This window comes from Podarcis bocagei (assembly GCF_964188305.1).
Source record: "Podarcis bocagei genome assembly, chromosome: 4".
NCBI classification, from domain to species: Eukaryota; Metazoa; Chordata; class Lepidosauria; order Squamata; family Lacertidae; genus Podarcis; species Podarcis bocagei.
The window spans coordinates 98,882,205-98,895,392 of NC_138128.1; the positions used below are offsets into that span (position 1 = coordinate 98,882,205).

The 13,188-nt window shown below is 40.3% G+C and overlaps 1 protein-coding gene across 6 annotated transcripts in view; it reads right to left on the bottom strand.

Moving 5' to 3' along the window:
• The window catches only part of SCUBE1 (signal peptide, CUB domain and EGF like domain containing 1), a 191,909-nt gene that overhangs the window by 64,213 nt on the left and 114,508 nt on the right, over positions 1-13,188 (bottom strand). For all 6 annotated transcript variants that reach the window (XM_081191594.1, XM_081191593.1, XM_081191592.1 and 3 more), the window contains one exon: positions 4,543-4,659. In XM_081191594.1, coding sequence (XP_081047720.1) covers positions 4,543-4,659 — 117 coding nt within the window. The remainder of the gene's footprint in view (positions 1-4,542; positions 4,660-13,188) is intronic.

A 13,188-nucleotide genomic window follows, 5' to 3' on the forward strand; every position in this document is an offset into this window, starting at 1 on the left:
ACTCTGGCTGTACACAACCTGAGGCACCTATAATCGGAATTCTGATCTCCCTGTAGGTGGGTGGGATTTATATAACTTGTGTGCTGATCCACAATATATCCTACACTCTGCTGTGGCAGTGTGGGGGAGGGGCCTTGCTCAACCCTCTTTTTTTTTTTGGTGGGCAGGAATAGGATTAGGCATAAATGTGCTCCTCCCTTGCTCTGCCACATTTTGGTTGCTTCTTACATTCCTCAGGGCGGCTTCTGCCATAAACTAGAGCCCCTCAGTGGTCATAACTGAATTCTGTCCCAAATAAATAAAACATATATAAGAAAAATGTACCACAATAAATATCAATTTCCAAGAAAATCCAAGGTACAATTTATTTCGAAAATCCTGAGAGCTAGCAGTGACAACCCTTTTCAATAAACAGGATCAACTGTATTGTTTAACCCCCTATGAAAACGCATGGATGTTACCCAATGCAATTCATTCTGTTCCACAGCTTGGCTTCCTGCAAATGATGGGTGAGGACTTGAGAACATCAGAAGGTGCACCTCACCCACCATCCTCTCCTGCAGCGGCCCAACTGGTGCCTCCAGGAAGCAAGACTCATAACTGCGGACAGACATATTTTCCATGATTTTTTTTCTAATCCTGATCGCCATATCTTCTGGCAGTGAATTCCAAACTGTATGTGAACAAGTCCTTGCTTTTGTCTGTCTTGACTTCATTGAACGACCCAAGGTCTAATGTTATGAGAGATGGGGTAAACATCCCTTTAACTGCTTTCTCCACACCATACATAACCTTATATACCTGTTATGTCCCACCTCTCCCTTTCTTCACAAGGGAGTTGCTCCCTTCCCTTGATCCTCTTGGTCGTCCTTTTCTGCACCTTTACCAGTGCTGCAGTATCTCTTATGAGACACAGCAGTACGGTCGCACCACAGATTTGTACAGAGGCATTGCGATATTGACAGTTTTACCTTCGATCCCTTTCCTAATATAACATGGAATCCAGCAACCCCTTTTTACAGTTGCCACACACTGGATTAACACAGAGCTATTGTCAGGGAAGCTATGCACCACAAGCCCAAGTTCTTCATTCAGGCCCGCCTAGACCCCAACAATGGATACATGAAGTTGAGCTTCCCTGTCTCAGGGTGAACTTACAATTACTTTAATTCCTTGGCTTGCTTAGGGAATAAAACAACTTCTAGTTGTTTTACATTGCTTTCATACAACCCAAACTTCATCTCAAACACTATGTTTTCCAACAAAGGAAGTTCACCCATTCAGTTGCGGTAAATCACAGACAAGTTAAGACACAGTGGCATGAATCAGCCCCTTGTCTCTAAGTCAAAATGTTGATTATAAATAGTATACCAATCATTACAGCATTGTCTTCTATTTAGCATAGTACAGAATCAAGTCCCTATGCAATATGCCAGTCCTAAAAGACAACCAATAATACCGGGATCTTTGATGTCCTTTCCTACTACAGTTAGAATCATAGAGTTGGAATAGACCACAAGGGCCATCGAGTCCAACCCCCTGCCAAGCAGCAAACACCATCAGAGCACTCCTGACATATGGTTGTCAAGCCTCTGCTTAAAGACCTCCGAAGAAGGAGACTCCACCAGTTGTTCCTTAAAGAATCAGATCAATTATAGGAAAGATCTTCCATCCAAAGATCAGCAATGAAATCAAAGCTAAGCTTTGTACAAGACAGAAAGCCCATGTTTTGAATAGAAGACTGTAGAAAAACACCATAGTTAAAGAATGCTATACTAGCTACTGTATATCATACAAAATGCCAAGTCTGGGGAACTGATTAGGGTTTAAATCCCTTGCCTCAGTTTATGCCCTACTGAACATGTCATTCTGATCCAGAGTCCTCCAACCTTTAGAAGTAGGGTTTTGGGGTGGGGTTGCCCCAGCTACTCTGGGTTGCTTTCAACAAATTATAATACCACAAAGACCTGAAAATGTACTATGAGGCGGCTTGCTTCTGTTGGATGTAAGACTGATTGGGTGGAGCTGAAAAACGTAAATACTCTGGACTTAGAAGGGTTTGATTTGGTGTATGGATGGCACACTTACCTATATTATTGCAAAACTAAAGTGCACAAGGGATTCCACAACCACATGATAAGAAAGAACCTATACCGCGTTTGGACAAGATATAAAGACCTCCTAGAAAGGAAGGGGCCCCTGGTGGATATCCCCCATTGAGGCAGTGGCAGCTAAGAATGTAAACACGAATAAGAACTGGGGTACATACAAGGACCTCCTTGAGCTTAGAGAGGGTACTAGAGGACTAAAAAAAAAGGGAAGATGTACAAAACTACCGGTATGTCTCAGATTGGTTTCAATATTTTCAATTAAAGGAGGTTTTCAGAAAAGATAAAGAAAAAATTTTTTTGGAAGGAGGATCAGAATATGGGAAAACAATATTGGGAAACAACAAAAAATTAATATCCAAACTTTATAAATTTTTACTAGAACGGGAGACCAAAGACAAAATGGACAAGTCCATAATGACACACTGGGCTAAAGCTCTTGGACAGAACATTGACATTTTGGTTTGGGGAAAACTTTGGGGGAAAACTATGAACTTTTCAGCTTGCTATTTGATAAAGAAAAAAAAATACAAAAAATGTTTTACAGGTAGTACTTAATTCCCAGTAAACTTGTTAAAATGTACAAAAGAGGTCCAAATTGTGTTGGCAATGTTCAGAGGCTGAGGGATCTTTCATACATATGTGGTGGCAGTGGAAACATGCCCCAAAATACTGGGAGATGGTCTATGATTCTTCAAATCACATTTCAAAAAAAAAACCCTGAAGCCTTTCTATTAGCAATAATTGGTGATGAGATCCCTAAGAAGACACACAGCTTATTTCTTTATGAAACTTATTTTTTTAGCAGCCAGAATAGTGTATACTAGAAGTTGGAAATAAAGAGAAACCCCTACCAAAGAACAATGGCTGTACAAACTGACAGAACTCGCAGAACTTGCACATATGACTGTCAAAATAAGGAATCCAGATGAAAAAAGACAAAGGATGAGAGGGACAGTTTTGCGGAATATTAAAAAATATATATACTAAAATCAATCTACAAGTAGGGATAATGTTGTGAACAACAGTTAAATACAATGAGGGATTAGAATGGGAAAGTAGGGTAGACTAATAAACTGATAAACAGCAATGCTAGGTTTATCAAGAATGCCATGGAAGGTCAGGTTAGGAAGTCTGCACAGAAATTATGTAGGATGGTAAACTATGATGTGTAAACAGAAAAATGGAAAACGCAAAAACAATATTATTTTTTAAAAAACCACAATTTCAATGAAGCACAGGAGCCAATCACCTGTACATCGATTTATAAATGATCATAGAAGTCCATCATTCATTATATGTGACTCCTTTGTGATGTTAGTAAATTCCACCCTAAGCTCTTATATGTTGATAAATATACAGTAGGTCTTCAGACAGGGCTATAAGCAACCTTTCAAGATGTGTGCCATTCACTTACCGATTTTACTGTGATGACTACCCCACATTTTTCAAGATGTGGCAAACAGAGGGCCTACAGAGGCCAGTGGAAGAGCACATTTTCTGCAAGCAGAAGGTGCCAAGCCTGTTTGCTGATATCTCCAGCTAGAAGAATCTCTAGTTAGCAAGTTTGGGAAAGACTTCCATTGAACACCCTGGTGAGCCACTGCCCATCACAGTAGCAAATATATAAATTTATGAATATCTGTCTGTGTACACTCAAACACACACGCATATTGTTACTTGTCATACAGCTCTCTAAGAATCTTAGCTTTGGCCTCAACTTTTTATTGTTTCAAACTGGCCATTAATACCTTCTGAATGTCTTTATTTTTCAGACTTTACATAACTCGCACAAATATGTAGTTTTCCAAGTTGGAATCTATACCTTCAAATCATTTCCCCTTCATCAGAAAAAACACCTCACTAGGTTTCAGAAACGTTATGTGAAAATTAAAATATAGGGAGATTTCTATTGTAATTCTTCACCCACCAATGTAATTATCCAAAGGACATAATAGATAATTTAGAAGAACATCAGGGACACAACACAAAAAAACAGTTTGTAACAAAAAAACCCAGAGATAGCAGGGGAAACTATACAATCAAGTTGTGATTGCTTATTGCAGTGTTAAGATCAGGGGTCAGCAAACTTTTTCAGCATGGGGCCGGTCCACTGTCCCTCAGACCTTGTGAGGGGCTGGACTATATTTTTTTTTGGGGGGGGTGAACGAATTCCTATGCCCCACAAATAACCCAGAGATGCATTTTAAATAAAAGGGCACATTCTACTCATGTAAAAACACGCTGATTCCTGGACCGTCCGCGGGCCGGATTGAGAAAGCGATTGGGCCGCATCCGGCCCCCGGGCCTTAGTTTGCCTACCCATGGTTAAGATCCTTCAGGTCTGTGTGTCAATTATATATCTGTACATTTAACCTCTGGTACTGAAACTGCTAAAGGGAAATGATGCATTGAAAAGCAAACAGAAGCTGACCTTTGCATGTTTTCCCATCAGGTTGTAGGTTGAATCCAACCGGACAGCTGCAGCGTACTCCTGTTGCTGTATCCTTGCAAGTGCGGTCACAGCCTCCATTATTGACAGCACATGTTTCTGAGAAATGAAAGAAAGACAGAGAAAGAGAGAGGAGGAGGAGGGAGGGAAGGAGTAAGGAGGGAAAGAGGGAGAGAATAACACAACACATTGTAGTCCTCTAAGTATCCTGCATAACGTTACAAAGCCATGTAAGCAATCTGCCCTTAAGCATGCAACATCAATATGTTTATCACAAGGGCTTTATGACTGTCTTAAACTTCAACTGCAAACTGTATGCATGTTGACTTGAAAATAAGTCCCAAGGAATTTGACGGGTAAGAACTGTAAGAACTGTTTTCTTACTGGAAAGGCCCACTGAAATTAATGGGCTTTACTTCCAATAGACATATTTAGAATGAGGAATAAAGAAGAGAGTAAGGGAGATTTTTAAATGCAGATTTTGAAAGGCTACTGCTTCAGCTAACAAAATATTACATTTTAAAACAGACTCAAGCAGTCATACCCCACCCAAAACATATTATGTGGAGCCAAGACCCTGCGATTTCTGAAGAGCTAATATTTTAATGGCTCATCAGCCATTATCCAGAGATGGCTTTTCAATATTCATTGGGGGGGGGGGAGATTGCTCTTGACACACTATTGGGGGGGGATGGAGCCACAGAAAATCAAAGCACAGCACAGCACTGGACTTGAAATTGAAATTTTCAAATCCTTTCATTTACAGAAAGAGTTAATGGAAAATGAACTACATACATCACTTTGACAGGAATCTACATGCCCAATCTGTTCTTACTGAACTACAAGCAAAAGGCATCTGGGTTTTGTCCACTTAAAGCTTTTTGCAAATTGAAAGGAGTTTGGAGTGGGTGGGGAGGGCATAATTGAGGTCACTGAACCCATTCCAAGCTGTGTCATTGAAATTTCCCAGTGCTTGTAGGATGTCAAATGGTGGTTGGGCAATCACAGGGAAGGGAAAGCTGCAACACTTTTTTATAACTTTTGCAATAATGAGGAATGGGTATTAGGTCTCATTCCATGAAAAGTGCAACTTCATTACAATACAATAAAATAATAATAATGGCAGAATACATGCAAGTGTATAGTGTTTGTGAAGTAAATAATAAGCAGCAGTAAAATGAATCAGTAAACAAGAGCAGTAACTGTGTTGATTTTACTCATTGGGCTAAACTGTGTTTTTATCTAGTAGTTGTTTCTTGGTCCTTAACGAGACATTCTTCCCCCATCTCCTCTTCCTTTCTTCCCTATTAACACCTACTAACCCTACAGTGCGGGTGGTGCTGTGGGTTAAACCACAGAGCCTAGGGCTTGCCAATCGGCGGTTCGAATCCCCATGATGGGGTGAGCTCCCATTGCTCGGTCCCAGCTCCTGCCAACCTAGCAGTTCGAAAGCACATCAGTGCAAGTAGATAAATAGGTACCGCTCCGGTGGGAAGGTAAACGGCGTTTCTGTGTGCTGCTCTGGTTCACCAGAAGCGGCTTAGTCATGCTGGCAACATGACCCGGAAGCTGTACTCCTGTTCCCTTGGCCAATAAAGCGAGATGAGTGCGCAACCCCAGAGTCGTCCACGACTGGACCTAACAGTCAGGGGTCCCTTTACCTTTAACCCTACAAAACAAGTCATGGGATGGGATGTGCTTCAAGTTTCCCTTTTGCCAAAAGTATCAGCCAAGGGGGTGGGGACAGGGAAACTCAGCACAATGATGTTCTGACACACGTTTTGCTATAGGAATCTGAATGCTACAAGAAGAAATTAGCAAAGCATGCGGTACCATGTTTACAAGAGCCATAAATGCCAATATGCTGCTAGCAATTTTGAGACAGAGTTTTACTCAGAGTACAGCACTGAAATGAATAAACATGGCTAAGTTACTGCATGCCCATTCATTTCAATAAGTTGCTCTGAGTGAAACATAGTTGAATGCTACCTTCCGTGGAAGGGATTTCTAAGTTTCTCCCATGTGTGGCAGAGGAAATTTCAATCTAGAAGGTGACTGATTGCAGTTCATCATCCCAAGGATTTCCATAAAGCCATTCTTAACTCATGTTTATAAAAGATCCTTGGATTATTTGCATTATCTGCAAGATGTGTTAGACTTGAACTATGTTATGACCCAACATATTACATAAAACTCTAACAATCACTTCTATGGCGAAGCAGCTTCAGGAGAGGCAATCTGGAGGAGAAATGTAGAGATCAGCAGTAGAGGTTATTAACGCTTTCCCCATCCAACATGTTTCCCCTGCCAACCCACCACATGGGGGTTCCAGATCAGTGTTGTCCTCTTGTCTTTTGTATATTCCATTCCATTGTACTTAGACAGAATTGAAATGGTTATGACATTCATATGGCTCAAACTCAATATGTTTCATGGAACTGCCAAGTTGGAAGGGATCCCAATGGTCATCTATGTCTAACCCCTTGCAATGCAGAAACCTTTTGCCAAACGTGGGACTCGAATCCATGACCCTGAGATAAAGATACCTATTTGGCAGGTATCTGATCAGACAATCCAGGTTAGGATATAACAAGAAGTAGTATAGGGCAATACAGAGAAGTATACAACAAGGTTTGGAGCCTGTTTTTCTTGAACAGCAAGACCCCATGCAAACCACTTTTTGAAATTAAATACAGTTTCAACGGCATGAGTATCGACTCTTTAGAAAGAGGGGCGGGGAGAGAAACCCTAGAATTCTTCTTTAAAGGTGCAGCGCTTTGAGCAGGCCTGTTCCCAGCCAACTGCTTTATCACGAAGAATCACATAGGGCTCAGTTCATTAATTTGCACATGGGCTTAAGATGGATCTTATACAAAACTGAACCTCTTTGCCATACTTCTGACATGAGTATAAGTTACCGCCACGTCCCCACCCAAAAATCCCCAATTTAGCAGATTTAGTACACATGCAAGAGCTCAAAAGTGGAAAAATATAGAACCAGGATGTGCATGTAGAGAATTCACTAATTTTAAGAGAGAACGGGACGCCTTTTGCTTTTGCCTGCGTGGCTGAAATATGGACACCAACCTACTCTTTATTATCTTGAGAAAGCAGATCTAGTCAAAGTTTAAGCATTGTTTTCAGCTCCAAGAATTTCAATGAGAGGGTGTTGAACATGTTCTTAATCAGTGGGCCACTAAAAGGGTTTAACTTTAACACTAAAAGGGTTTATTCAGTAGGTCTTCCTTGCCCTTGCAAATAAGTCTACTTTGATGTTTAATTCTGATGTGTGACTATGCAATAAAATTTCCTGGGGCGTCTTCCATGAGCAGCTATAATAGATTGCAAACATAATCCTGAATAAATTCTAAGAAAAGCCAGGTATACAAAAATCAGGGAATTAAAAAAAGTTTCTACCTAAAGCAATTTATTGGGAGTACCAACAGTTTAACATTACAGAATGATTAGAAATGTCAAATGACTACATTATTAAAAAACACAAAAAGCTATGGATTTGGCATAGAACTGCAACCAGCAGTAAATCTCACACTCATAGATTTACCTATGGTTTATGAAAAGCCTTTTACAACAATTCATCGGTATCAGTCAAACATGACTTAAGCAGCGATGTTACAGGTTGCTGGGTGACAGCCAGAGAAAATGAGTAGATGCAATAATATTCCTCTGATCCCCTAGCAGAATATATAAGTAGACCTGAAGAGTAACAGCTAGTTTATACGTAAAAGTAATTCTGATTAAGAAAGAAAGAGAAGGGGCTCTAGGAAGCGCCTCTTATTTTAACAATTTCACAAAATGTCCCTCTTCTGTTAAAGCAGAGGGATTTATGCCTTTAATAAATGCCGACAATATGGGAAGAAATCAGAGATACTGTCCGCAGTTGAGGGTCAATAAATGTACCAATAAGCCTTGACTTGAAAAGAAAGCATGGGAGAGGGAATAAAGCTGAGCGGGTGAGTGGGGCGGGGGGAGGGGGCGGGGAAGGGGAAATATGAAGTGTGGGAAACTCTTGCTGCCTTTGCCGGACTCTACAAAGCAAGAGTTGTTGAAAGCCTTGCAAACTGCAATGTGTGGTTGGTCTGCTGCACTTAGATGCCAGGGTGGTGTGTATGCAGCCGTGGTGCAAGCTGCTCCTAACCCAAAGACTTCCATACCATTAGAAGCATTTGAAATCCAGGTTTTAATTTGTTTTTATGTATGCTACAACAGCAGCAAGAATACTCATCGCAAAGTATTGGAAGACACAAGATCTACCCACTCTGGAAGAATGGCAGATGAAGGTGATAGACTACATGGGACTGGCTGAAATGACTGGCAGAATCCGTGATCAGGGGAAAGAGACGGCGGATGAAGATTGGAAGAAATTTAAAATTTATCTTAAGAAACATTGTAAAATGAATGAAAGCTAAAATGTTGAGGGTTTTTTTTGGGGGGAAGGGGTTTACAGCTGTAAAAGATTAAGTAAAAGAAAAGAATAAGGGATAAATCTGATAAAATTAAGTGCTAGGATTTGCTGAAATAATTTTGGGAATTGGGATGTAGAAAGGGGAGGTTTGGGGGAGTCGCCGAAGTAAGGTTTATGAAAAAAAGCATATGAAATTATACATGTTTGTTTGTTTCTTTATTTGTTTGTATTGTCTATAATTTTTTTTTTTTGTAAAACTAATAAAAAATTCTATAAAAAAAAAAGAAATCCAGGTTTTAATTTGGGGTCTAGATACAAAATGAGAAAATAGTAGTAATCTTGTAGCTACTTTGTAGAACTCCCCTCTCCCCCAGGGTGTAATTTTGGGCACCTCTTTAGTTGCTTTCACATGGCCTTTAAATATTTATCTATTTCAATCTGCTTTTAATTGCTGGTGCTCTTCTGGAGTTTTGAAAGTGTGATTGTTCTGCATTTTATCTTTGCTGGTCTTTACTGAGGGCTTTTAATGTTGCTTAATGTACTGCAACTCTGCTTTGTATTTCAAATTGTTTTTATGAGGCTTTGCAGTATTGTTTTATAAGGTGTCTATACTCGTTTGGCTATTCTATTCTGTAAGCCCCTTGGTGAAGGCTATTTGTGGGAAAAGCACACGTTTATAAATCTATACAGTATATATATTTATTTTCATTTTGTAAAATTTATACAGCGCTTGATTGTAAAGAAAATTAACACCCAAAGCGGTTTACAAAAATAATAAAAAGATCAACAATGATGAGAGGCTGAGTTGTTCCACACACAAATTGTTCATTAATGATAAATGTTGGTGTAGCCAACACAACTCCCACAACCCTTGACCATTGTCTGTGCTGGTAGGGACAGATGGGAGTTGTAGTCCTATCGCATCGAAAGAGCACAGCACTGGCAACCCAGGATCTAGACCAGGGGTCTGCAACCTTTAAGACAAAAAGAGCCACTTGGACCCGTTTCTGAAGAAAAACAAAATGGGAGCCGCAAAACTCGTCATTATAAAAATAACTTTTTTGTCATTTTTTTATTATTTCTTTGTTTGACCCCTCAGAATTACTCCTCCTCATAGAAATAAACGTTAAATTAACAAGTTACCTTTTTGTGTGTGTGTGTGTTCTTCACTCCCCTTCAAAACAGTGACCAGCGTACATGCCCCCTTTCAATGCAGTGACCAGCGTACATGCCCCTTACAATGTAGCGGGCGGGCGGGAAGGTGACGTTGGGACGGTGCGTGACTAACGCACGCACCGCCCCCATGCGATGTCACAGCCAGTACAGCGCCCACCACAGTGGGGAGTGTCGGGGCGCACAATGCGCCTTTCTCCCCTCGCTAGTATCCGCCCCGGAGCCGCGGCAAAGGTGTAAAAGAGCCACATGCGGCTCCGGAGCCGCGCGTTGCAGACCCCTGATCTAGAGTGATGGGTGAACAGTGAGGTAGCCAAGTTCACTGATGGTACTGAATTGTTCAGGGTGGTTAAAGCAAAAAGGGATTATGAGGCAGGCCAAAAGAATCGGTCCAAACTGAGAGAAGAGGCAGTAAAACGGCAAATTAAATTCAATGTAAGCAAGTGTAAAGTTATGCACACCTGGGCCCCAAAACTCCTTAATTCCACATACATGCTAGTGAGAGCTGAACCCGCAGTGATAGCGTCATGAAGGTGCTAATTTAGCTATATAAATGAGATGAAAAAGATATTGGAATATACATTTATTAAAAAACTAGAAGCATTTTTACTTGGCATTGTAGGGGATGATATTAATAGACAGGATTGTAAGTCGTTTTTAAATGCAATGACGGCAGCAAGAATATTATTGGCACAAAACTGGAAGAAAGAAGAATTACCGACAAAAGAAGAATGGCAGATGAAATTAATGGACTATGCAGAATTAGATAAATTAACAGGAAGGATTCGAAACCTGTGGGACCAGAGATTCTTAGAAGATTGGAGTAAATATTTGAACTATTTGAAAAGCAATTGTAATGAACTGCAAGAGGTACTGTAAGGAGGACTACTTGAAATATTGCAAGAAAGACTATGAAAAGAATTATTAGTTAATGATAATTAATTAATGGTATTATTAATCATATCATTATTAGTTAATGATAATTAAAAGTAATAGAGAAATTAAGGAATGCAGAACAAGTGATAAAGAATGGAAAATCTTCAGAGGTTGTTGACCGAAGTCTAAAATATTGTATAAGGTAAGAAGTTATGTTAAATGATTGTTGGAAATGATATGTTAAAAAACCAATAAAAGTGTGTGTGTGTGTGTGTGTGTGTGTGTGTGTGTGTGTGTGTGTATGAAGGTGCTAACTTAGCAGCAGCAAAAAAAGGCAAATTATGTCAGGGATCATTAAGAATGGGATTGAAAATAGAACTGCCAATTTCATCATGCCATTGTACCAATCTATGATGTGAGAACAGTAGGAGTTGTGCAGACTGAACCTCCAAAACGGCATTGTAGAGTTGGAAAGGGTTTAGAAAAGCACAAGCATGGTGCTATCACATGGTGTGGATAAAGTGTTCTCTCTCTCTCTCTCTCTCTCTCTCTCTCTCTCTCTCATAACACCAGAACCCAGAGTCATCTAACAAAGCTGAATGTTGGAACGATCAGGACAGGCAGAAGAAAATACTTATTTCCGCAGTGCCTAGTTAAACTATGGAATTTGCTTCTATAACAGATCGAAACGGCTATCAACTAGGATGGCTTTAAAAGATTAGACAAACTCCTGAGGCTGTCAGTGGCTACTAGGTACAATGGCTGCAGGAGGCAATTCCTATGAATCAGAGGTCCTGCTTGTGAGTCTGGGAGAAGAGGAGGCTGGAGTACATGGGCCATTGACCTTGATCCAGGAGGACGCTTCTTATGTTTGTTATGGGAAGTCTCAAGGCTATCTCAGTTTTGCAGAAGTAGCCAACTGAAAGGTCTTCCAAATGTGCATGGCCTGAAAACGCTGAATGTGGCCTATCTGGATCCATCTTCTGTGGTTTTGATCTAACAATCATGAGAATTTGAGGTGATTTTATGGTTTTCAGAAACCAGTGAAAAGCAGTCTCCCGAATGCTTGCTTTGGCAGTTTGAAACCAGACATGAACCAATAATGGAACAAAACCACAAAGCATCCAGCAAAACTGGGCAAAAGGTTCATACAGCAACGAAGCTGCCAAAATTTCTTGTTTTATCATTCTTGAAGTCTGGCACCATCAATATTTGTGGGCAAACTACATGTTAAGCTCAAGCAACACATTTTAACTTTTAACAATGAGGCCCTATTTAATTTGGAAGAAAATTCACATTTATCATAGAATGCTGTCATTTTATAACGGCTAAAGCATGAGCACCGGACTCAAGATACTTGAGCTCCCCCCGTATCATCATTAAAATCATAAGGCAAGTAGGGAAGAATCTGTACTTTTTGCCCTCTCTCATGTTCTTCAAATCTCTCCTCAAAACTAACCCCTTCCTTGAACCTTTAGTTATTGCCTAACTGGAGTGAAATGAATCACCAATATTATTAGTTTTGAAATGTCTCTCCCACATTTCTAACTCCAGGCTCAAGTAGCACCATGTTACATGCATCAGTGCATTTTATTCTGCTGTTGCCACTGCTCAACCTTTCCTCCCCCACCTCTCTCTTGCCTCTCCCTTTGCTAACGTTCAAACTGTACAATCCTTTGAATGCTCTGAAGAAGCATACAAATGCTAAGTTTGACTATTTCACCCCATCTCCACACATTTAGAATTAAGGGATGAATATTTGAAAGGAGTTGCAATCCTTCTTCAATATTCAGAGTGATATAAAGAAATCAGTTGCTGGCCTCGTTCACACACCACTTTAAACCACCATTAAGCTGAACTATGGTTTGAATGTGAATGTGTGTATGCTGGTACAGAGGAAGAAAACTCATAGGCACTTTGCTCTTCTATTCCTAGCGGGAACTAACCCATGGTTTGGCTTATCGTTAGTAGAAGACATATTGGTACTTCATAGATGGCTGTGTGATAATGAATTTGTATCTTTGCTATGTGTCTGGGAAGTGTGGGGTTGGGAAGAAATGGGGGTGCCTATTCTATCCCAGCAATCATGGGTTGAGGTAGGTATGGCCCTGGGGGGAGAGAATTCCATAATAAGAGATGCTTGTACATGGTTCCTT